Below are 24,901 nucleotides of genomic sequence, written 5' to 3'. Positions count from 1 at the left end.
ATGAATTTTCATGCACCAGGCCTCTAGTATATATAAAAAAGCCTAAGCAGCTGGCCAACCATTAGACTGGCCAACTGGTAGCTATGATGCGCACTGACCACCAGGAGTCAGACGCTCTATGCAGGAGCTCCTGAACAGCAGTGAATTGGCAGCTGTGGTTGACACACCTGGAACCAGAGAGGAGGGAGCTGATTCTGGGATGCGTCACCTGAGAACCGCCTTCTTGCAATCCGGGACCCCTCGGGGGATGTTGAAGAGCCTGTTTGGGCTCGATCCCCGCAGGCCTGGTTGAGGGACCACATCAGTGTACGAATCCGTGCACCGGGCCTCTAGTTTAGTGATAAAAGGCATGCATCACTTTGTCAAGCAATGTGAATGACAGGGTTTCATAAACAAGAAGTGGGTATCTGCTAAAAAGAGAATTTGCTACTTTACTTGTAAATTGTGTGCTCATAAGCAATTCATTCTTATTTTAAAAAGTCACTGCTATGATGTGTGTTTTCTCTATTTAAAACTTTTTCCTTCTTTCCATTTATTCTTAAATTTATGGGCACATTGCAACTGGCACATTTCAAGAAAACAAATTAAAAATAATATATTTTTATCACCATCACATGGAGATAAGGTGGAGAAAAAAAATCCCTTTTCTGGAGTTTTTTCCAGTATAAAGTAATTTACTGGAGTACTATATAAAGAAATAAGTTGAATGAGCTTGTGATTAAGGACCATTAATAGCATGCTCATTCTACTTTTTTCTTTATACTCCAATAAATTAGTTTTCCCTTTTTAGTAAAAACATCTTGTATGCCTTATTTAATTGGATAACGTCATTGTTTTCAATTCAATGTAAAACCAAGGATAATGTTAAAAATATTTTGTTCATAGATATTCCATGTAGGGTAAAATAACTTTTGAAATGGATAAATTATTCTAAAAGAAATGGATTCTAGATGGTTTCCCTTTCAAATCATATGGGATTTTTTGGGGGGTAAATAATTCTTTTTTCCCTCCTCCTCCTCTACCTCTTCTTGCTTCCCTTCCTCTCCTTTTCATACTTTTCTCTCTTTTTTTCCTTTCTGAATAGCTTTGTATGTATCTCTCTCTTCTGACTGTTGGTATATATCTTATTTTCACACATGGTAAAATACCTAACATAATGTATACAATTGGTAAACATTGGCTCATGGAATTAATTAATTAATTTAAATCACCCTTAAAAAGAAGATGAACATTACTTGTAGAAATGGCTATCATTGGGAGAACCAGGTAGCCAAATTATTACTCGTGACATTTAAAAAGAATTCTATAGGAGACGTTAAGTTTTATAAGATCTAATTTTGACTATTATTGCTTAAATTGTAAATAGTTATTAAGTGGTAAATTATGGGGTGCAGTAAAAGTAGAACTCTTCATGTTTTGATTAATGCTCAATTTATTGCATTTTTCTCAAAGCTGATACTCAAAAGATTTTAATCCAGAATTACCTTTAAATTCACTTCTCTAGGGCAGTGGCATTGTCAGCTTCAAAGCATATGTTGGAAATTTTATTTTATTTTGAAACAATTTCACTCTCTGCTCTGCAGGAGCTGACCAAACGGGAAGTCGAATACATTGCCTTGTCAAGGGACACCACGGAAACCGATCTCAAACAGCGTCGAGAGATCCGTGCAGGCACGGCCTTTTACATCGATCAGGCAAGTTCTGACCACGCTGTAACACATGACTGTTTACTCCAGGACTATATGGAATTGATTTTTAAAGTAGAAAGAGAGTGGTAGCTCATGTAGTAGTGAAAGATAGCTTGTACTGTACTCTCTCTAGATAGATTTGATCTCGATATTTTTTAGCTTCTGTTCTTGGAAATGCCTTCTTGGTTTCGTACTAAATAAGAAACCACAGATAAAATTAATGGTTCTAAAATGTTGGCTAAAGATCATTATGCCATTTTCTTAATTTTCAATTACTTTCTACTTTTTTGGGGGGGTTCTTAGGTACATATTACCAACTAAAATAACATTTTATTAATATTATTATGAAGCTTGTTATATATTTCTTCAAATTATTGTTTCAAATACTAAATATTGTTCTTTGTTAAAATACCTAGAGAAAAAAGGACAGAGATTTTAAATGAGCAGTTCATAGAGAAAATTTTTTAAATGTTCAACACATTTGTGACAAGATGCTTGACCATTTTATTTCTAAAAATAAAAATTAAAACAATAGTGAGCTGCTATTTTTTTTTTTAATTTCTTTATTGGTTAAGGTATTACAAATGTGTCCTCATCCCCCCATTAACCACCAACCCCCTCCCCCCCCCGTCAGCTGCTATTTTTCTTCCATCTCTCAGATAGGCAAAGATCAAAGAATTTAATTGTTGATGAGGAAAAAGGGCTGAGGAAAGAGCATTGCTGTTGATGAGGTCATAAATTTATACAATTTGAAATAAAATTTAGCAATCAATATCTATGTAAAGAATACATTTTGACCCAGCAGTTATGTTTCTAGCAAATTTTCTTTTAATTGTTATTCACAGAAGCATGCAAAGTTATATATACAAGGATGTTTATTATGGTACTAGAGGCCCGGTGCACAAAAATTTGTGCAGTGGGGGGAGGGGTGGGATCCCTCAGCCCGGCCTGTGCCCTCTCGCAGTCTGGGACCCCTTGGGATATAACGACCTGCTGCCTTAGGCCTGCTCCCGGGTGGCAGAGGGCAGGCCCAATCCCTAGGTGCAGCCCCTGGTCGGGCTCAGAGCAGGGCTGATTGGGGAGTTGGGGCGCCGCCCCTGTCATGCACAGAGCAGGCAGATCGGGAGGTTGCGATGCCACCCTCAGTCACGCTCAGGGTAGGGCCGATTGGGGGGTTGGGGCACTGCCCCCTGCCACACTCAAGGCAGGGTCGATGGGGAGGTTGCGGCGCCACCCCCTGTCAGGCACAGAGCAGGGCCAATCAGGGGCTTGGGGCTCCGTACCCTGTCACGCACAGAGCAGGGTCGATCAGGGGGTTGGGGAGCTCCCCCCTGTCATGCACAGAGCAGGGCCCATCAGGGGGTTGGGGAGCTCCCCCCTGTCATGCACAGAGTAGGGCCGATAGGGGAGTTGGGGCACCGTCCCCTGTCACACACAGAGCAGGGCGGATCAGGGGGTTGGGGCATCGCACCCTGTCACATTCGGGGCAGGGCCGATGGGGAGGTTATGGCTCTGCCCCGTCACACACAGAGCAGGGCCCGTCGCGGGGGGTGGGGGGGGGCGGTTGGGGCACCACACCCTGTCACACACAGATTTGCAGGGCGATCAGGGGGTTGGGGAGCTCTGCCCTATCAGGCACAGAGCAGGGCTGATCAGGGGGTTGGGGCGCCTTCCCCTGTCATGAACAGAGCAGGGCGGATAAGGAGGTTGTGGCCCCGCCCCCTGTCACACACAGAGCCGCAGCAAGATCAGGGGGTTTGGGCGCTGCCCCCTGTCATGCTGATCCCGGTGCCCGGAGGCCTCTCGGCTTCGCTGATCCCGGTGCTGGGAGGCATATTACCCTTGTACTATATAGGATAGAGTCCTGGTGCACTGGTGGGGGCTGGCTGGTTTGCCCTGAAGGGTGTCCTGGATCAGGGTGGGGGTCCCCACTGGGTTGCCTGGCCAGCCTGGATGAGGGGATGATGGCTGTTTGCAGCTGGTCACACACCCTTCAGGGTGGGGGTCGTCACTGGGGTGCCTGGCCAGTCTGGGTGAGGGGCTGAGGGCTGTTTTCAGGCTGGCGGGTGACTGAAGCTCCCAACCGCTCCTTTTTTTCTTCTTCTTTTTTTAATTCTGGGCCAGCTTTAGCTCTGAGGCTTGGCTCCAGCTCTTAGGCCTCCGCTGCTGAAAGCAGGTATCTGGTTTGTTTGGTTCTATAATCGAAACACTGTTTCAGCTCCAGCTCTGAGATCCTGGCTGGCTGAAAGCAGGTTTCTGGAGTTTTGTTTAGCTTCTATATTTGTAACAATGTTTCAAACTGCAAGCTCAGAGGCCGGCAGCGGCAGGCGGGGAACGTTGGAGTCCTCCGCTACTGAAGCAAGCAAGCCTCATGTTCGCTTCAAGCTGCCTGGCTGCCGGCCGCCATCTTGGCTGGCAGTTAATTTGCATATCGCCCTGATTAGCCAATGGGAAGGGTAGCGGAGGTACGGCTAATTACCATGTTTCTCTCTCTTTTTTTTTTTTTTAATATATTTTATTGATTTTTTACAGAGAGGAAGGGAGAGAGATAGAGAGTTAGAAACATCGATGAGAGAGAAACATCCATCAGCTGCCTCCTGTACATCTCCTACTGGGGATATGCCCGCAACCCAGGTACATGCCCTTGACCGGAATCGAACCTGGGACCTTTCAGTCCGCAGGCCGACGCTCTATCCACTGAGCCAAACCGGTTTCGGCGCATGTTTCTCTTTTATTAGGTAGGATTGTTTGATATCATATAAAAGTATAAATGAAATTATAATGATGTACATTTAGGAGGTAAATAAAAAGTGGTAAGTAGAGTTCTCTGTAGCCGTTAAAAAGAATGAGATGAATGTCTTTGTGGTGATAGAAAAGAAGACAAGTATGTGAATGAAAAAAATTAAGTTGCAAGACAGTGTATATAATATCCCATTTGTGATAAAAATGAATAAATCTATATATATAAAAGCCTAAGCGACTGTTATGACCAAATGACCGGAACAACCAGAATGACTGGTCAATCAGTTGTTATGATGTGTACTGACCACCAGGAGGCAGATGCTCAATGCAGGAGCTGCCCCCTGGTGGTCAGTGCGCTCCCACAGCCAAAATCCTGCAGCCGCTCCCCTTGGCCGGCCGGCCCCCATTGGCCCCTGGTGCTAAGCCATTCGTAGAGACCTGCTTCTGGGTCGGGGTTTATAACGTAGCAGAGCAGCTCTCTCTCTGTCTCAGCCCTTGACAGAAAGGTTTGTCTAGCTCCTATGCTCTCTCCCTTCTCCAGGGGCCGTCCGCCTGCTGCAGGGCAGTGTGATGTGAGGGAAGGAGGAGGGAGGGAGGCAGGGAATCATGTGGTGGTGGGGTACTGATGGTGGTGTGTGTGTCTGGCGTCCGTTCCTTCCATGCCTGGCCCGGCGACTGTCGCTGCCTCTCCTGACCCTGCCAGGGCCTTCGGGCCCAGGCGGGGATGGGGAACTGGGAGTGGGTGGTGGTGGATACGGCCCTTTTCCCAGGGGGACCGAGGTCCAGCTCCTTCCTTGGGGCCGGCAGCCAACCTCCTGCAGTTCCCCCTCCCCCCCCCCCACCCTCCATGCATGAATTCATGCACCGGGCCTCTATTAAATCTATAAGTGCTTGTGTATACCTTGGAAATTTCCAAAAGGAAACAGAAGAATCAGCTAACAGCTTACCTCTGTGGAAATGTGATTGGACATCTGTGGTGAGGTGAGGAAGGAACTTTCATGGTTCTTTAAATTTGAAGCTATAACAGGAGCACCCAATTACTCTATAATTTAAAAAAGTATAATTATAAAAACTACTGAGTGAAAAAAATTTTTGAGTCCAGAATATTCACATGTTGCATAGATTACTATTAATTACAAAAGGAAAAATGTTAGTGCTGAGTATTTCCATGTGTGTACTTTGCCAAATTGATAGGCTTTAATTTGTATTAAAAATTACTAACCAGGTTAAATATTTTTATGTTTATTGACTATTGCTTCTATAAGATGTCGATGAATTGAGTGGATAAGGAAAAGGAGAGCAGTACTGATAAATAACTTACAGAATATAAAACAAGAAATTTACACCATGTTTATCTATGTAAATATTTGCTATAACTTATCCACTTGTTGATATGAAGTTAATTTAAATACTTTAATGTAATTACTTTGATAAGCAGATAATACATTGAAGTATTGGAAGAATTGGTTAAGGACCAGAAATATGAAAATTTAGGGCTGATATTAAGACACAATGGAGAAATGAGAGATTTTTATTTGCCTCAGAAGAGAAAATAACCTGAAAAAGCCCAAATCAATATTCTAATCTCTTAAAAATCGATTATTGTCCTCATTATTTTCTTACTTTACTTATTGCCCTTATAGTCATTTATTCTGTTTATTGCCATGTGACTCTAAAGAGAGAAGGACTTTAAGTCAATATACAATTGCTTGGATACTCAAATATAAATCAATACAAATTTGCTAAGCTACAAATAAACAACATTTAGGTTTATGTCTGACTGTGAGGAACCACTCTTTATCCTCAAGTTAATTCTGGGAGTAGAAAGCCAGGATGGGAAGTTCAAATGATTTTCTTTAACTTTTTTAGCTAGGAACTCTTTTCACATTTGTATCTTGTTAATTTGTTTGACACAATACTGTGAATTTCCATGATGTACAATATACATAGTTAAGATTAAGTGTAAAGATGCACTTTAAACAATTATCTGATATTACAGTGTACTCTGTTTTGGATTATTCTTGATTTTTCTCTTACTAATAGAAAAAATGAGGATTCACTTTTTAAAGGCACTGTTTAAATATTACAGGTCCTCAAAAGCAACTCTTTATAATAAATTGAATAATCATGTTATCAGGAAATATTTTTATCTTATCTAAATTTCTTTTACTTATTTTAGCAAGTAGAGGGAAATTTTATATTATAAACTTTCTCATTTATGAATGCTGAAGCCACTTTCCACATATAACCACTGTGAAAACTACAAAGTAGTCTTTCAGAAGTTCATTCATAAATTAAGTACTTGGAATTTGGAAACCATCTCCTTCAGAAGCAGGCTCTTTAGGGTGGCTGCATTCTGGTACTTGCATCAGATCCTTTGCAGCCACATTGTCTAATACAGTGGTTCTCAACTTGTGGGTTGCGACCCCTTTGGCGGTCGAACGACCCTTTCACAGGGGTTGCTTAAGACCATCCCGCATATCAGATATTTACATTACGATTCATCACAGTAGCAACATTACAGTTATGAAGTAACAACGAAAATAATTTTATGGTTGGGTCACAACATGAGGAACTGTATTTAAAGGGCCAGAAGGTTGAGAACCACTTGGCTAATAGGTTCTAATTGTCACTTGCACAACTGGAGAAAATCTGCCTGTGTTTAGTGTGGCCTCTGTGTTAGTAACTCAGGCCTTGGCTCCTTACCATGTTGCCATCTTGCACAGGTCAGTTCTTTTCTACTCATATAATGTTAACTGTTTGGCAGAGTTATATAATTCATTTACAAAAATCAAGGAACATAAACATAACTTCTATTGAGGAGACCTCTGCTGTGGTAGGTGCATTTAATTCTCAAAACATCCTTAGGAAGGAGGTGACTTCCTCAGTTTATAGGTGAAGTAACAGAGCCTTAAAGGGCCATGGCCATACAACTGATAAATAGCAGAGGTGGAATTTGTCCAGTTTTAGAGTTTAGCTTTTTTTTTTTTTACCATATTATGCTACTTCCCTGAAAAAATGATGACAATGACTACAAGGATAATAGTATTCATAATAATAACAGCTAATCCTTTTTAAAAGGCTTACTGTGTGCCACAGGTTATCTTTTTTAATCTTCACCATAATCAATGAAACGTGTACCATAGAGTAGCTTTAGAAAGAAATGGAGACCCAGAAAGGTAAAGTGACTAACTTAAGTCATTGATATTTTAATATTTTAAAATAAAAAACTTGGAATGTAAATTTTTAAAATTTTTTCTTTGGCTTCCTGAATGTATTATGCTATAGCCCCTTGGAGTAATTTGAAGCTCTTTGGAATCTTATTTTCACTAAATCATGTCTATATATATTTTCTTTTTCTTTTCAAATGTATACTTTTTCAAGAATTTCATTATTTTTATTTAAATTGTTATTAACCTGCATTCTGAGCACAAGAAAGAGAAATTGTACAGAGAAATAAAAACCAAAATATTATAAAATACTGTCATTAAGGCACGAAACTGGTATTTGAGTGGATATTCATTATTAAAGCTCTAAACTATACAACCCCTTTGAGAATTAACTATTTAATAACTTATATTTATAAATGTATTAACACAAAAAATATTATGAAGTTATTATTTGATATTACCATAGAGCTATAAAGTCCTCAAAGTCAGGTGATGAACATGTAAGTGAAAAATACAGTAACTAAAAGAAAGATCCTATAGTAACAGACCATTAGTAAGCAATTTTGCTTTTCATGCAGCACATTCAAAGAAATTAAGGATTAATCAAAATAATTTTTTAAATCAACATTTTCCCACATGGTAAAAATAATGCCAAGGAATAACAGAACTGCCCAAACCATTCACATGAGCATTTATTAATCCTTTTAACTACGTGTTAATAATAGACATGCTCAAAAGAAAACATAGAATAATCATTGAAACAGAAAAGGGTAAAACAAACGTTAAATATTCCTTAAAAAAGGGCAAATCCTATCAAAAATGCTATCTCAAGAAAGAATTGCAATCACTGTTACTCATTTTCTGCTGCATTAAAGTTTCTGTCACCAAGATTACGTAAGGCCTGCATACCAAGTTCATCATGCAAACTGCTGCGGCTACAGCAGATGCACTGTCATGTGATGCTTCTAAGTGGACATTCCCATTTCTCACCAGCAAGGAGGCACTAGCCCTGAGCACTGCAGCCTGGGAAGGGGGGCGGGACTGGCCTTTGACCTGGGCTGTGGACTGCTGGCCTTCCTGCCCTTCTTGAAGGCGCCACTGACTGCATCTTGCTCTTCACCTTCAGGAAATGCAACTTGGCGTGGCAAGCTATTTCTAGATTGAGTGACTGCCTCTAACTGGGAAGCCCGTCCCAGTAAAGATAGCTCATCTAGCACCTCTCCTTCTCTGGCCTCCATGTCTGATTTTGAAGTGGTTAAGGGTTTTATACTTTTGGGTGCCATTAGCCTGTTGGAGTCATTCAAACACGCTATTGTGCTACTGTCCAGACTCAGCACTCGGGCCGAGTCTTGGGACTATTTGTGCTAGAAGTCCGACGTGTTGTCCACTTTTTGCCGGTTCCGTCAGGACCCAAATGCGCTTTGTGTGTGTTCAGTCTGCCCTTTTCTTTAGGGACAAAGTCATGTCTATGTTAATGGTAATGTATCTTTTAATGGGTTTGATAGCTTTAACATTTTTTCCACTACTGCTTTGATTCATAGTGTACACTACCCCTTGAGGATATTCTCATTTAGGAAATGAGGACACAGACCTCCAGAATAATTGTTTGCCTAAGGTCTTCTATCAAATCAGAAGCAAATCTAGGACAGGAGCTTAGACAGTTTTTGATTTTAGGTCATGCAGCTGCTTTTATCTTGAAATGCGTTGTGTCCACCTGTTGGGTTGTTAAACCTGTTGTATGAGATGATTTGTCCAGAAGGATCTTGCTGTGTTTTTTTTCTGATTTCTCTGAGAAAACCAGGTCTCTGGAAATTCTGTAGTTGGAAGGGCAGGAAAGGATCCTTATGGTTGATCTAATTTCTGTTTTGAGAAATGATCACATAAAATATCTATGCACCGCTCCCTTCTTTTTTTAAAAGACTTCACTAGAAATTGTTGGTAAGTTTGAAATGTTGGCAGCATTGAACATTAGGATAAACCTGAATGCATTTTAACGTGACCCTTGCTTAAAGCTTGACAGTCTCCATGTGTTCTCACCTTGCTTATTTGATCCTCCCAAGAAGCCTGTGGGATGGAGAGGACAGATTGTATCTTCATTTCCCTTCTCTAGTTAAGGACTCTGTTTCCTTGTTTAGTTATGTTACCAATTCAAAGAGAGTTCTGAGTTTTCTATTTCATTGGGTGTTATCTGAAGTGTTACAACTGAAAGGAACCTTAGAGATCGTTTATTTTAATCTCTTCATTTTACAAATGGAGGAAACAGGCCTAAAGAGACAGAAATCACTTGCCCAAGGTCATTTAGGCAGATAAAGCAAAATCAAGAACTGGAACCCAGCTTTCCTGATTTCCAGTCCCTGTAAGAACCACAAGTATAATTTGCATTGCAAGTAAAATTAGGCCATGCTCTGCTATTTTCTATATTTTCATGTTGTTTTTGTTTCTTGGAAATAGTGTGCAGTTCGTGCAGCCACAGAAGGCAGAATTCTCGTTTTGGAAGGCTTGGAAAAGGCAGAGAGGAATGTTTTGCCTGTTTTGAACAACTTGCTGGAAAACAGGGAGATGCAGCTTGAAGATGGACGCTTCCTAATGTCTGCAGAGCGTTATGACAAACTTCTCAAGGTAAGAAAAGAAAAGCTCAGCTGCTCTGTCTGAACTGCTGAGCTGTGGGCAGTGCCGTTGTTGTGTGAGACACACTGTAGCAGAATGAGGACACATGTTCAGGGGCCCATATCTGTGGCAAATTGCTTAAGTCAGGTCATGAGTCTGCAGTTTTACAAGACTATTCTAATATTTGCTGGCCATTTTAGAAAACCTCCAAGATTTTTACTTTATCTTACCAATCTAATAACTTTCTTTTCCCCTTCCTCTCTCTTTCCCTCCCTCCTCCCTCCTTTCCTTTTTTCTTTCCTTTCCCTTTCTCTTTCTTTCTCCTTTTAATTCTTCTTCCCTTTCCTTCTCCTTTCCTATCTTCCTTTTTCCATCTCTCAACAACTGTTTACTAAAAGCCTAATGGCTTTTAGACAGTGGTGGGAATACAAAGCTGAAAAAAGTTCAGTTCTTGGCCTCAGGAAGCACAAAGTCCAGTAGATATTGACAAAAATTAGTAGATATTTAAAAGGTACCCTGGCCCTGCTAGAATTCCCTTTACTACACCTTAAACATGTCAGATGGGCATTCTCCTACCTGATAGCTGCTTTGCACAAGCACTTGACTCTTCTGGAATGGTTTTCTCCCATATATCTGTCCAGCTTACTTCTATACCTCCTTCAAGTCTTTGCTTAAATATTATATTATACTAGAGGCCCAGTGCATGGATTTGTGCACTAGTGGGGTCCCTCGGCCTGGCCTGTGCCCTTTTGCAATCCAGGACCCCTCAGGGGATGTCGGGGAGCCGGTTTTGGCCCGATCTCTGCAGACCAGGCTGAGGGACCCCACTGGTGCACGAATCCGTGCACTGGGCCTCTAGTATGCATATAAGATCTTTGGTTAATCTCTTCCTGCCCTCCCCCCCTCCCTCCTTCCCTATGAGATCCATCAGTCTGTTCCATGTTTCCATGCCTGTGATTTCTGCTTCTGCATTGAACGTCTGTCCCTTGGTGGTCAGAGCACATCAAAGCTACCTGTCGGCCAGTTGCTTAGGGCTTTTATATATATAGATAGATTATCAATGAAGTCTGCCCTCACCCTCTATTTAAAACTATAATGTGCCCTCTATCCCCATACTCCCTTACCCCACTCTATTTTCCCCCCATAAAGTCTAGCATTCTATGTGCTTTACTTATTATGTTTTTAGTTCATTCTCTGCTTCCCTTTATTAGATTCTGACTTTCACAAGGGGAGGGTTTTTTTTTTTTCTTGTATATACTTCTTTTTTTTTTTTATTGCTTAAAGTATTACAAAGAGTATTACATATGTCTCCTTTTTTTTCCCCCCGCCCTTGACAATCCCCTGGCCTAAGGGGAGGGGTTTTTGTCACTGATGTTATCTCAACTCTCAGGGCAATGCCTGGCACCAGGTAGGTGCTCAATAACTGTTTGTTAGATGGATGAATAAGTGAAATAAAATCTTTAAATGCTGTGATACAAGTGTGTATAAAGAGGGCCACAAGTGATTGTGGGGCTTCAGAGACTTTGGAGAAGGGGTTCGTGTAGTGCCACAAAAGGACCAGAAGACAGCCCTGTTCGTTCATCTTCAGCCGTACCACACTGCAGCTCTCTGGCTAACCAGGTCCCAAGGGACTGATTGTTCTGCCTCTGCATTCTAGGATTTAGTCTCTCTCGCACCTGTTCTGTAGAGATACAAATGTGTTAATCTTATTACCCCAAGTTGGTTACAAATTGCTCAAGAACAGGATCTGTGTCTTAGGCTTCTTTTTGATCCTGCTCCCAGGGAGCTAATACAAGCCCAAAACAACCTAGGCATCAAATAATAGATGATACCAGAGGGTCTGATGGAACTGATGCCCATGACTGCTAGGACCAGGAGCATCTCTTTCTGATTTCACTGTATGAGTCTGTTTTCTTGGAAACCGGTTTGGCAACCCTTTCAGTACTCGTTTCTTCACTGTTTCCTAGCTGGTGTTTTCATTGTGCAGTATAGTTGTTTTCTTTTGTCTGTATCTAAAGATGGTACCATACTAGTATAATAATAAAGGGATACTTGATAATTTATTATTTTTATTGATTTTTTTAAAGAGAGGAACAGAGGAAGAGAGAGAGAGAGAGAGAGAGAGAGAGAGACAGAGACATTGATGTAAGAGAGAAACATCAATATGCTGCCTCCTGCACGTGCCCTGATCAGGAATCAAATCCACTTTTGGTGTATGGGACGATGCTCCAACCAACTGAGCCACACCAGCCAGGGCAATACTTGAGGATTTAATCAGTAAGAAAAGTTAAAATCATTCGTTCATATTGTTATAGTTAATTTATTTAAATGAAAGCCAGTTTATTATTATTATTATTATTTAAATATATTTTATTGATTTTTTTCAGAGAGGAAGGGAGAGGGACAGTTAGAAACATCAATGAGTGAGAAACATCGATCAGCTGCCTCCCACATGCCCCACACTGGGGATGTGCCCACAGCCAAGGCACATGCCCTTGACTGGAATCGGACCTGGGACCCTTGAGTCCGCAGGCCGACGCTCTATCCACTGAGCCAAACCGGTTAGGGCTTATTTTTTAAAAATCTTGTTTTATCAATTTATAGATTACAAATAAAGAATAATAATTGATGTTTATTTTAAAAGTAGATAGATATGATACAGAACATTTTCTCTTTAGAAACTTTGTAATCCTATCTAATAATAGACAAACATGGTAATTGACCGTACCTTTGCTATGCTCCCCATTGGCTAATCAGGGCGATATGCGAATTAACTGCCAACAAAGATGGCGGTTAACCGCCAACAAAGATGGTGGTTAATTTGCATATGTAGGCGCAATGCTGGGAGGGGAAAGGGGAAGGACGGAAGAAGCCACCTGCTGCTGATGATGATCGGACACCCAGGCGGCAGGCAAGAGCCGGGTGGCAGGGCAAAGGCGGCCCTGCCCCCGGCCCATGATAGAAGAACTGGGGCCGCCTTTTCCTGCCTCCCAGCTGGTGATTGGAGAAGCTGGGTGGGGCAGGGAAGGGGCAGCTGCCAGCGGCCACCCCTTCCCTGCCCTTCCCTGGCTGGTGATCAGTGTTTGGAGAAGCTGGGCGGGGCAGGGAAGAGTTGGTCGCCTGCGGCCGCCTCTTCCCTACCCCTACACGCCGGTGTTGGGAGAAGTACCTGTATTTTTTTTTCAAAGTACCTGTATTTTTAATAATTTCTTGACATGGTAAAAGAATTTTACATTACAATCCAGGGGTCGTAGGGTGAGGAGAAGGAGCAGCAGAACAATCCAACAAACAAAAAGGGAAACAGAAATGCATGGTGGAAGGGATTTGAAGGGTGGGTAGGGGCATTGCCTAACTAAAATGCAATTGGTTTGTTACTGAGTACTATTCATGGGAAGACAGCATCCTGACTCCTTCTCTATACAGCATATTGGGAGTAAAAATGATGCATCCAGGTGGAAATATGATTAGGGGTTGAAAGACAGACAGGGAAAGAAGAAGTCAGAAATAGACACTGAGAGAGTCACTGGCTGGCTGGCTGCAAATACTGACTCTCCAGTAGTGATAGAATAAAAAAGTGGGTGATATCTCTGGAAGATTCAAGAGACAGGGGGCAACTCTTCTATGGTTTTGACTTGCCCAGCAGATTTCCACATACACATGTGTACACGCCTATGTTTGCATGCACACACATATACACATAACTGACTGCCCTCCCTGGAAGCACAGATGAAGAAGAAGCTGCCAGAAGAAGAAGCTGCCCACCTTTGGTCCAAGCTGCAGCCACCCGGAGAAGCTGCCAGCCCTGTGGTCCAGGGCGCCAGCACCTGTGGCCAGGGAAATAGGTTCCTTCTTCTCCTACTGCAGTCATTACTTCAATATTCCCCTTCTGAATTTCTCTCCTGTGCTGCAACCCAACTCCACTTTTCATCGGAAGGATACGGAACAGAGAGAGCAGTGTTAAATCTTACATTTTTAAGCCGGTAAGGTTGGTACTTAAACATATAAATGGAAAACTAGAGTCCTTAAGGTAACAAAGGCTACAAAGGGAGGAGGACAGGGACAGCGCATGACCTATTATATCCAGCAATCCATATGGGGCTGAAAACTTTGCAATGATGACAATTAGTGAAGATATGAATCAACTAAAATAGTTGACAGGGACAATTCTTCCATCTTTGAAAATATCTACATCAAATCTGTTTAAATAGATTTTCATCTGCGTAATATAACAAATTCTGACAAGACCACCACCACAACCAATGTAGTCAGTGTTGTGCCAATAAATGTTTAATAACTGAGGGACTCCCCCCGACCGAGTGCACAAATTTTTGTGCATCGGGCTACTTGTTACAAAATAATTATTATTTGTCTCTATATAGTTATTTGGCTGCTTTTAGTAAATTACAGTGGGGCCTTGACTTACGAGTTTAATTTGTTCCGTGACGGAGCTCATAACTCAAATTACTCGTGTGTCAAATCAACAGTGAACGAGTGAGACATGTGATGCTGGGCTGATATTGTGGCGTTCACTGTGACGTTCGCTGTGCCAACTAGCGGTGGGATATCTGAAGCTGGCTCGTAACCCGAATTTTAGCTCGCAAATCAAAGCAAAAAATCAGCCGAGAGACGGCTCGTATCTCGAAAAACTCGTTAGTCGGAACACTCGTAAGTCAAGGCCCCACTGTATTTGAAAAAGAATACTTAGATTATTGAATCATTCTTTTCGAGTATATGAGTTACTTCATAATAAGAACTTCAACATATTATTTGTTCGTGTAGTAGAATTCTGTGCAAAGTTATTGAACATATTACTTTGGATAGGAATTTGGGGTATGGGGTCAAGCAGGTTTTACTTTACAAGGAGTGCTTATTATTATTAAATGAGAAGGATGTACTACATTTTTTCCAATGTAATTATCAGTATAAATACATAATTTTTATTGGTAAGTATAATTTCTGTATTCATAGAATCTGTCTCATGGGAACCTCACAGAATATAGGCAAGATCTTTTCACAAAACACCACCATGTTAAAAGGATTTGAACACCATAACTGAAGTCCCATATATTTCTAGCTAGATTCAATATACTAAATTAGAATATCTCAAAATGTTAATGATTTCATAGAGGTGATTATAGTAGAATGTTATTATGGAAACAGATACAGTTGGCTTATATAAATTTTATTTATATTCCGATTATAATTTTCAGATAAGTGGAAAATAGAAATATTTAGCTCTCTGAAAATTATACTCTTGGTTTCTCAGACAGGGTTATATCCAGATTCTTGTTTTTGAGTGCATATGACATAGTGTAGTGTTAGTCCTATTAATTAAATGTAGGGTCATGGTTTTGGTAATGTTAGAAACAATTGTTCATTATGTTTTTTATTTTATTTTTTAAAAATATATATTTTATTGATTTTTTCACAGAGAGGAAGGGAGAGGGATAGAGAGTTAGAAACATCGATGAGGGAGAAAAATCGATCAGCCGCCTCCTGCACACCCCTTACTGGGCATGTGCCTGCAACCAAGAATCGGACAAGGTACATGCCCTTCAGTCCGCAGGCCGACGCTCTATCCACTGAGCCAAACCAGTTAGAGCTCATTATGTTTTTGAATTATTTCATGCAGTCAATCAACAGACATTTGTCCTGCTATGTGCTAGAGGTAATAAGTAAGTCCTTGGATCCAGCAAGAGAAAATCATGTACAGAAGTCAGTGCACATGTATGATGATAGACGCTTGCATAGGACATAGTGGAGGGGTACAAAAGTGGTTCTGATGGAAGGAGGGGATGAGAAAGGGTCCCATTTTAAAGAAGCATTTTTTGTGCTGAGCTTTGAATAATACTTGTGTTTAAGCTGTGCAAAGTGGAAAGAGTGTTCCAAACAAGTGGAGCAGTATTGGTGAAACAGCATGATGTATCTGGAGAGCCACAGTTGTGAGATGGGCACAAGCACAGAGTCATGGAAGGTGGGCTGAGGGGATGGGTGTGAAGTGGTTGCCAAGACTGGGAGAATCAGACATGAATCTGGCCAGAAAAGGCCTTGATAGTCATGTTAAAAGTTTCTACACTGTCATGTGGGCCACATTCATATGAACTTTCTAAGCTCTGTGGATTCAACAGCTGAACACAGTGAAGAGCCATTGATAAAGTCAGGCAGATGTAAGAAATAGCATTTAATAGGTGCCTGCTATGGACCAGTTGCTTTTACATATATAATCACATTTAATTTTCATAAAGCCATAATAATGTTGGTGATATTATTCCCACTTTATAGGTGAGAAAGCTGAGGCTCAGAGAGTGCACTAGAGCCAGGATTTAGAAATCTAAAACCTGCACTGTTTCCAGTCTCTCAACTCCACCATATACTAGTTGCAGGACCAGGGGAAAGTTATATAACTCCTCTGAACAGCAGTTGATTCACTCATAAAAAGCAAGTAAATGACTGTTTAGATTCTGGTGAAAGTTAAATGAGAAAAATTCATGGAAAGTGCTTACCATGTAGTAAGTTTTCAATACATGTTGGTTATGACTATTATTCTACCTTGGTAGAAATATACCCATAGACATAATTATCTGTTTAAGGCCCATGGGCAGGCTCTGCTCTCTGGGTCTACTTTTTTACATCCTTTGGTCTTAGCCGGTACGTTGTCCTTACCCTCGTAACTCTGTTACTCTGTGTGACTGCATTTGACTTAGAAACTGACCCACATCTCCTTTGTTCCTCGATATGTTCACTGCCTCTCCTTTCAACACCAGTCTTCATATTGTGAGCCTTCCCTGGCATCCTGATCCTCCTTTCACTTTGCTTCCTTCCTTGGCAGTTTGACATTGAGAATTTTCTCAAATAGGTTACTCAGTAGTCAGGGCCCAAATTTCTTAGCCTAGAAGCTCTTACAGTTGTAACTTGTATTAGTTATGATGTAATTTTTGATCTCATACTCTTTAAGGATCATACGAAAGCAGAACTGGATGCGTGGAAGATTGTTCGAGTTAGTGAAAATTTCCGAGTGATTGCTTTGGGCTTGCCAGTGCCTAGGTACTCTGGGAATCCATTAGACCCCCCTCTTCGTTCTCGATTTCAAGCCAGAGATATTTATTATCTACCCTTCAAGGTAAGTATGAACAGGATAATTTATTTTTTAAATATTTTTTCTATTCATAATAAATTCACTTACTATGGAAATATTACTGTGTTTATAGATGTCCTTCTCACTAGCTAATGGTAAGGAAAAAGGATATAGGGTGAAGAAGCATTACATATGTCTCCTTTACCCCCATTGACTTCTTCCCTGCCAATCCCACCCCCCAGCACATGCCCTCATCCCCCTAGTGTCTGTTGCCATTGGTTATGCTTATATGCATCCGTACATGCCCTTTGGTTGATCTCTTACACTTCCCCTCCCACCTTCCCTCTGAGGTTTGACAGTCTGTTTGATGCTTCTCTGTCTCTGGGTCTCTTTTTGCTCATCAGTATATATTGTTTATTATATTCCACAAATGACGAGATCATGTGATATTTATCTTTCTCCAACTAGCTTATTTTGCTTAGCACAATACTCTATATTTATCCATGCTATTGTGAATGGTAAGACTTCTTTCTTTTTTACAGCAGCGTAGTATTCCATTATGTAGATGATGTACCAGAGTTTTTTTTAACCCACTCATCTGTTGATGGGACTTAGGCTGTTTCCAAATCTTAGCTATTGTAAATTGTGCTGCTATGAACATAGGGGTGAATGTATCCTTTCTGATTAGTGTTTCTAATCTCTTGGGATATATTCCTATAAGTGGGATTACTGGGTCAAATGGGAGTTCCATTTTTAATTTTTTGAGGAAACTCCATACTGTCTTCCACAGTGGCTGCACCAGTCTCCATTCCCACCAGCAGTGCATGAGGGTTCGTTTTTCTCCACATCCTCTCCAGTACTTGTCGTTTGTTGATTTGTTGATGATAGCTATTCTGACAGATGTGAGATGGTACTGCATTGTCATTTTGATTTGCCTCTCTCAATGATTAGTGACGTTGAGCATGCTTTCATATGTCTCTCGGCCTTCTGAATGTCCTCTTTCAAAAAGTGTCTATTTAGATCCTTTGCCCATTTTCTTATTGAATTATCTTCCTTTTGTTAAGTTGTATGAGTTCCCTATAAATTTTGGAGATTAGACCCATATTGGAGATAACATTGGCAAATATGTTCTCTCATGCAGTGGGCTTTCTTGTTTTGTTGATGATTTCTTCTGCTGTGCAGAAGCTTTTCATTTTGATGCCGCTTTTTATTTTGATGTAGTCCCATTTGTTTATTTTCTTTTTAGTTTCCATTGCTCTAGGAGCGGTCTCGATGAAGATATTGCTTCTGTGTATGTCTGAGATTTTGCTGCCTGTGTATTTCTCTAATATGTTTATGGTTTCCTGTCTTATGTTTAAGTCCTTTATCCATTTTGAGTTTATTTTTGTGTATGGTGTAAGTTGGTGATGTAGTTTCATTTTTTAGCATGTTATCTGTCCAATTTTCCCAACACCATTTATTGAAGAGACTGTCTTGACTCCATTGTATGCTCTTGCCTCCTTTGTCAAATATTAATTGAGCATAATGGTTTGGGTTGATTTCTGGGTTTTCTGTTTTGTTCCATTGATCTATATGTCTGTTCTTGTGCCAGTACTGGGCAATTTTGAGAACAGTGGCTTTGTAATATAGATAGATATCTGTTATTGTTATTCCTCCTACTTTGTTCTTCTTTCTCAGTATTGCTACAGCTATCTGGGGTCTTTTTAAATTCCAAATGAATTTTTGGAGTTTGTTCTAGGTCTCTAAAATATGCCATTGGTATTTTAATGGGGATTGCATTGAATCTATAGCTTGCTTTGAGTAGTATGGACATTTGAATGATGTTGATTCTACCAATTCATGAACACGGTATATTCTTCCATTTGTTTATGTCTTCCTCTATTTCTTTTTTCAGCATCCTGTATTTTTCCGAGTACAGGTCCTTGACCTCCTTGGTTAAATTTATTCCTAGGTATCTTAATTTTTGTATTGCAATGGTAAATGGGTTGTTTTTTTAGTTTCTCTTTCTGTGAGTTCTTTATCCATAGATTTCTGGGTGTTAACTTAGTATCCTGCTACATTGCCAAATTCATTTATTAGTTCTATTATTTTTTTTGATGGAGTCTTTAGGGTTTTCTATGTATAATATCATGTCATCTGTGAATAATTTTACTCCTTATTTTCCAGTTTGGATGCCATTTATTTCTTCTTCTTGTCTGATCACTATGGCTAGCATTTCTAGTACTATGTTGAACAGGAGTGGTGAAAGTGGGCATCCTTGTCTTGTTCCTGTTCTTAGGGGGAATGGTTTTAGATTTTGCCCATTGAGTATGATTTTGGCTGAAGGTTTGTCATATAAGACTTTTATTATGTTGAAGTCTGATACCTCTAGTCCCACTTTGCTGAGAGTTTTTATGTGGAAAGTGTGTTAGATTTTGTCAAATGCCTTTTTTGCATCAATTGATATGATTATGTGATTTTTGTCTCTCAATTTGTGTATGTGATGTATCAGTTAATTGATTTGTGGATATTGTACCAGCCTTGCATCCCCAGAATAAATTCCACTTGGTCATGGTGTATGATCTTTCTAATGTAATGCTGGATCTGATTTGCTAGAATTTTGTTGATGATTTTAGCATCTATGTTCATCAGGAATATTGGCCTGTAATTCTCTTTCTTTGTAGTGTCATTATCTGGTTTTGGAATTAGGGTAATGCCAGCTTCATAGAAAGAGATTGAAAGTGTTCCTTCCTCTTGAATTTTTTGGAATAGTCTGAGAAGGGTAGGTTTTAGTTCTTTGAATATTTGGTAAACCTGCCCTGTGAAGACATCTGGCCCCGGGCTTTAGTTTGCTGAAGGTTTTTTGATGACTGCTTCAATTTCCTCCTTAGTTATCGACCTGTTGAGATTTTATGATTCTTTTTGATTGAGTTTTGGAAGGTCGTATTTTTCTAGGAATTTGTCCATTTCCTCTAGGTCAGTGGTCAGCAAACCGCGGCTTGCGAGCCACATGCGGCTCTTTGGCCCCTTGAGTGTGGCTCTTCCACAAATACCTACTTCTGCGCATGGGCCACAAAGTTTCATTCGCACTATACGTGCACACCCGCACGTGGTATTTTGTGGAATAGCCACACTCAAGGGGCCAAAGAGCCACATGTGGCTCGCGAGCCGCAGTTTGCCGACCACTGCTCTAGATAGTTTAGTTTGTTGCAGTAGAGTTGTTCATAGTATTTTTTTACAATCTTTTTTATATCTGTGAGGTCTGTTGTTATTTCACCTCTTTTATTTCTGATTGTGTTTATTTGGGTCCTCCCTCTTTGCTTCTTGATGAGCCTGGCTAGAGGTTTATCAATCTTGTTTATCCTTTTAAAGAACCAGCTCTTGGTTTCATTGATCTTTTATATTGGGTTTTTTTTTTTTTGGTCTCTATTTCATTTATTTCTTCTCTGATCTTTATTATTTCCTTCCTTCTGCTCAATGTGGGCTTCTCTTCTTGCTTTCTTTCTAATTCTTTAAGTTGTAGAGTTAGATAATTTATTACCAGTTTTTCTTGTTTTTTTGATGTATGCCTGTATTGCTCTGAACTTCCCTCTCAGGACTGCTTTCATTGTGTCCCATAGATTTTGGAATGCTGCGTTTTCATTGTCATTTGTTTCCAGGATGTTTTTTATTTTTTCTTTGATCTCTTTGGTAACCCAATCATTGTTTAATAACATGCTATTTAACCTCCAAGTGTTTGAATTTTTTTGTTGTTTTTATTTTAGTTTATTTCTAATAATATGCCATTGTGATCTGAGAAGATGCTTGATAAAATTTTGAATTTCTTGAATTTGAAGAGTCTTTGCCTGTGTCCTAATATGTGGTCTATCTTTGAAAATGTCCCATGTGCACTTGAGAAGAATGTATATTCTATAGCTTTGTGGTAATTAAGTCCATCTGATCTAGTGAGTCATTAAGGATTGCTGTTTCTTTGCTGATTTTTTTGTCTAGAGGATTTATCCAGTGATGTCAACGGGGTATTAAAGTCCCCTACTATGATAGTATTGCTGTCAACCTTTCCTTTGATATCTTCCAGAAGTTTTTTTATGTATTCGGGTGCTCCTGCATTGGGTGCATATATGTTTACCAGAGTTATAGTCTCTTGTTTTATTAATCCTTTTAGTATTATAAAGTGGCCTTCCTTATCTGTTGTTATGACCTTCACCTTGAGGTCTATTTTGTCAGATAAAAGTATTGCTACCCTAGCTTTCTTTTTCATTTCCATTTGCCTGAAAAAATATTTTTCCATCCCTTCACCTTCAGTCTGTGTGATTCCCGTGGTTTTAGTAGGGTCTCTTATAGACAGCATATATGTGAGTCATGTTTTCTTATCCATTCAGCCACCTGATATGTTTTGATTAGAGCATTTAATCCATTATGTTTAAGGTTATTATTGATAGGTAGTTGTTTGTAGCCATTTTTATTCTTTATGCCTGTGTTCCTTCTTCTCTTTCTATTTCTAATTTTTACAACAGTCCCTTTAGCATTTCTTGCATTGCTGGCTTCATAGTGATATGAAGCCTTAGCCTTTTTTTTTTTTTGTCTGCGAAGCTCCTGATTTCCCCTTCAATTTTAAACGATAGCTTGCTCTGTAGATTATTCTTGGATTCAGTCCCTTGCCTTGCATAACTTTGTATACTTCATTCCATTCCCTTCTGGCCTGATGTATTTCTGTTGAGAAATCATTTAATAATGTAATGGGAGATTTTTTGTAGGTTTCTCTGTCTCTCTCTTGAAGCTTTTAAGATTCTCTTTGTCATTAACATTTGCCATTGTAATTACGATGTATCTTCATGTGTGTCTTTTTGGTTTCATCTAATGTGGGACTCTACGCTTATGTGACTTTTTTCTTCCCCAAATAAGGGAATTTTCTGTTATTTCTTCATATTGTTTTTCTAAACCTTGCTCCTCTTCTTGTCCTTTTGGCACCCCTGTTATATGTATATTACTTGGTTTCATGTTGTCCAAAAGCTCCCTTAAGCTCTCTTCCTGCTTTCTAATTTTTTTCTCCAATTGCTGTTCAGATTGGGTGTGTTTTCTGCCCTGTCTTTTAACTCCACTTCTTCTAATGTAGTGGTGAAACCTTCCATTGTGTTTTTTATTGTAGCTATGTCATTCTTAATTTCCTTTTGATTCTTACATTAGTTCAGTGATGGCAAACCTTTTGAGCTCGGCATGACAGCATTTTGAAAAACCCTAACTTAACTCTGGTGCTGTGTCACATATAGAATTTTTTTGATCTTTGCAACCATAGTAAAACAATGATTTATATTTTTGATATTTATTTTATATATTTAAATGCCATTTAACAAAGAAAAATCAACCAAAAAAATGAGTTCATGTGTCACCTCTGACATGCGTGTCATAGGTTCACCATCACTGCATTAGTTTTTGATTTTCTCATCCAGCCGGTTTAGGAACTGCGTGATCCTTACTCGGAATTCTTTTTCTGACATATTGCACGCCTCCGTTTCATTTAGTTCTGGTGCTGGCAATGCCTCCTTTTCTTTGCTTTGGGGGTTGTTTTTTTGTCTCCCCATTTTTGCTGTCTCTTTCTGGCCCTGGGCTTCCTACTTGGGGTCTGAGGTGTTGAAGCCCCTAGCGGTTCAGTGATCTGGGACTCACTAGACCAGAGGCTGGGTCTGCCTTTTGTTTCACCCCTTTATTGTCTCTGCTCTGAGTCGCCCCCTTCTCCCCCCCTCCCCCCCCCCCACACACCCCTGCTTCTCCCCTGGTTCTGGTTTCTCAGTTGTCCACTTCAGATTCTTCAGGTTGGCAGGGGTGCATGCACAGTTCCTCTGGTGTGCAATTCCCTGTGAGGGCCCAGAGCCCTCTGGCATGCAATTCACTGTATGGCCTTGGCACCCAAGGTAAGATGGTGCCCTAGGTCCCTCTGGCAGCACACATGCAGTGTGGTTCTGTGACCTGTGTTTGGGCACACCAGGTAGCACCAGCAGCTCTGACTTGGGCTGGGGGTAGGACGTGCGCCAGGTGACAGTTCTGTCTGTGCCAGAAGGCGGAGCCTGCCCAAATGCTCTGACCGAGCCAGTGGGCAGACTCTGCAGTGTACTTGTTCGTAGGGGTGGGTACTCTATGAGTCTCATTAAGCAGTCCAGGTGCCGAGTTGTACGGATCCTGTGGCTGAAGTGACGGCCTTAGCGGGAAGGAGCATACTCCGGGGCTCACAGGAGGCTGTGGCCAGGGAGGCTGGAGTCCTGGAGGCTGTGTGTCTGCAGTTGAGGTAACAGCTCTTTGGCTAGAGTGGTACAGGGTCCCGGATGGTATCTTTGGCCAGTCTGGGTGGTGGCCAGCTGGGTTCCTAGTCATGGCAGCTCTCCCCTTCAAGATTGCGTGATTTCTGTTCCAGAGCCAGCCTCCCCTGGAGTGCTTGCAGTGGTATCAGGGGCTCCCCATCTAGGAGAGCCCAGTCTGCCAGCCCCTGCAGGATCTAACTGTCCCTCACTCACACACACACCACACATCCATACACTACCTTTTCGCTCCCTTACTCATGCTCTCTCCCTCACTGCTGTCCTACCAGCTGCCATCTTAACACTCCTCCTTCTTTTTTAGATAGTGGTCGGGGGAGAGAGAGAGAAGTATGGATATGAGAGAAGCACATCAATTGGTTGCCTCCCATATACACCCTTACTCGGCAAGGAACTAACCTGCAACTCTGGTACATGCCCTTGACCTGGAATCAAACCTGTGGCCCTTTGGTCTGCAGACTGATGCTAACCACTGAGCAATGTGGACCAGAGCTGTGATTTTTTAAGAAGGTTACTTTTTTTAGAAAATGAAATGTATCAGTAAATTATTTTTTGCTCTTAATTACTTAGTGTCTGATTAATTCAAAGGTTGGATTGTTTAGAAAACATTTGTACTTAATCCATTATATTCCTTATTAATTTTCTTGATGTTTCTATGTATTTTAGGACCAACTTCAACTGTTATATTCTGTTGGATCCAATGTTTCTGCTGAAAAGTAAGTCAGCTATACATTATATATTTTTATGTAAATATCTGGACACTTAACATAGAATTTGTATTGCCCATTGATTGATTCATTTGTTCATTTGACAACAATTCTTTGAAGAATTTTTTAGTAGTTGTGTTAAGTGCTGATGATAAAAATAACAAAGAAGATAATAAGGTAAAAATCATGGTAAAGACATGATATTTGATGGTAAGAAACTCAACATCTAGAAGAGGTTAAAGATAATTTGAATATTTAAAATAGTTTAACACAGTATAATAAGGTAATACTTTCAAATTGTAGTTGAGAGTTTCTATGGACTTCATAAGGCATTGGCATTTGAGATGGGTCCTAAAGAATGAGTAGGCTTTGCCAGATAGATAATGGAATTAAGGAATTCCAAGAATATTTCCAAAAGCATGGGATATGAGAGTATGTCTCATTTTTGAGCCTATAAAAAGCTGCTGGTGGCTAGAGATAGGTTTAGATTGAGATTGTGAGGTGAGGCGGCCAGGTTATGAAAAACTTAACATATTTTGATGGATGTCAGAAACAGATCTGTTATCTAATCATCTTCTGATTTTTAAATGGAATATTTTAATGTGGAGCTCTTGTTCCTTAATAA

General features: G+C 40.4%; 1 protein-coding gene across 1 annotated transcript in view; it reads left to right on the top strand.

Moving 5' to 3' along the window:
• VWA8 (von Willebrand factor A domain containing 8) overlaps positions 1–24,901 on the top strand; it is a 392,708-nt gene that overhangs the window by 46,850 nt on the left and 320,957 nt on the right. The window contains exons 4-7 of the mRNA XM_081082746.1: positions 1,584–1,694; positions 10,052–10,219; positions 17,163–17,327; positions 24,236–24,285. Coding sequence (XP_080938872.1) covers positions 1,584–1,694; positions 10,052–10,219; positions 17,163–17,327; positions 24,236–24,285 — 494 coding nt within the window. The remainder of the gene's footprint in view (positions 1–1,583; positions 1,695–10,051; positions 10,220–17,162; positions 17,328–24,235; positions 24,286–24,901) is intronic.

This window comes from Myotis nattereri (assembly GCF_964212035.1).
Source record: "Myotis nattereri genome assembly, chromosome: 2".
NCBI classification, from domain to species: domain Eukaryota; kingdom Metazoa; phylum Chordata; class Mammalia; order Chiroptera; family Vespertilionidae; genus Myotis; species Myotis nattereri.
Note: the sequence above shows the minus strand (reverse complement) of the source record. Positions and strands in the feature narration are given on the sequence as shown.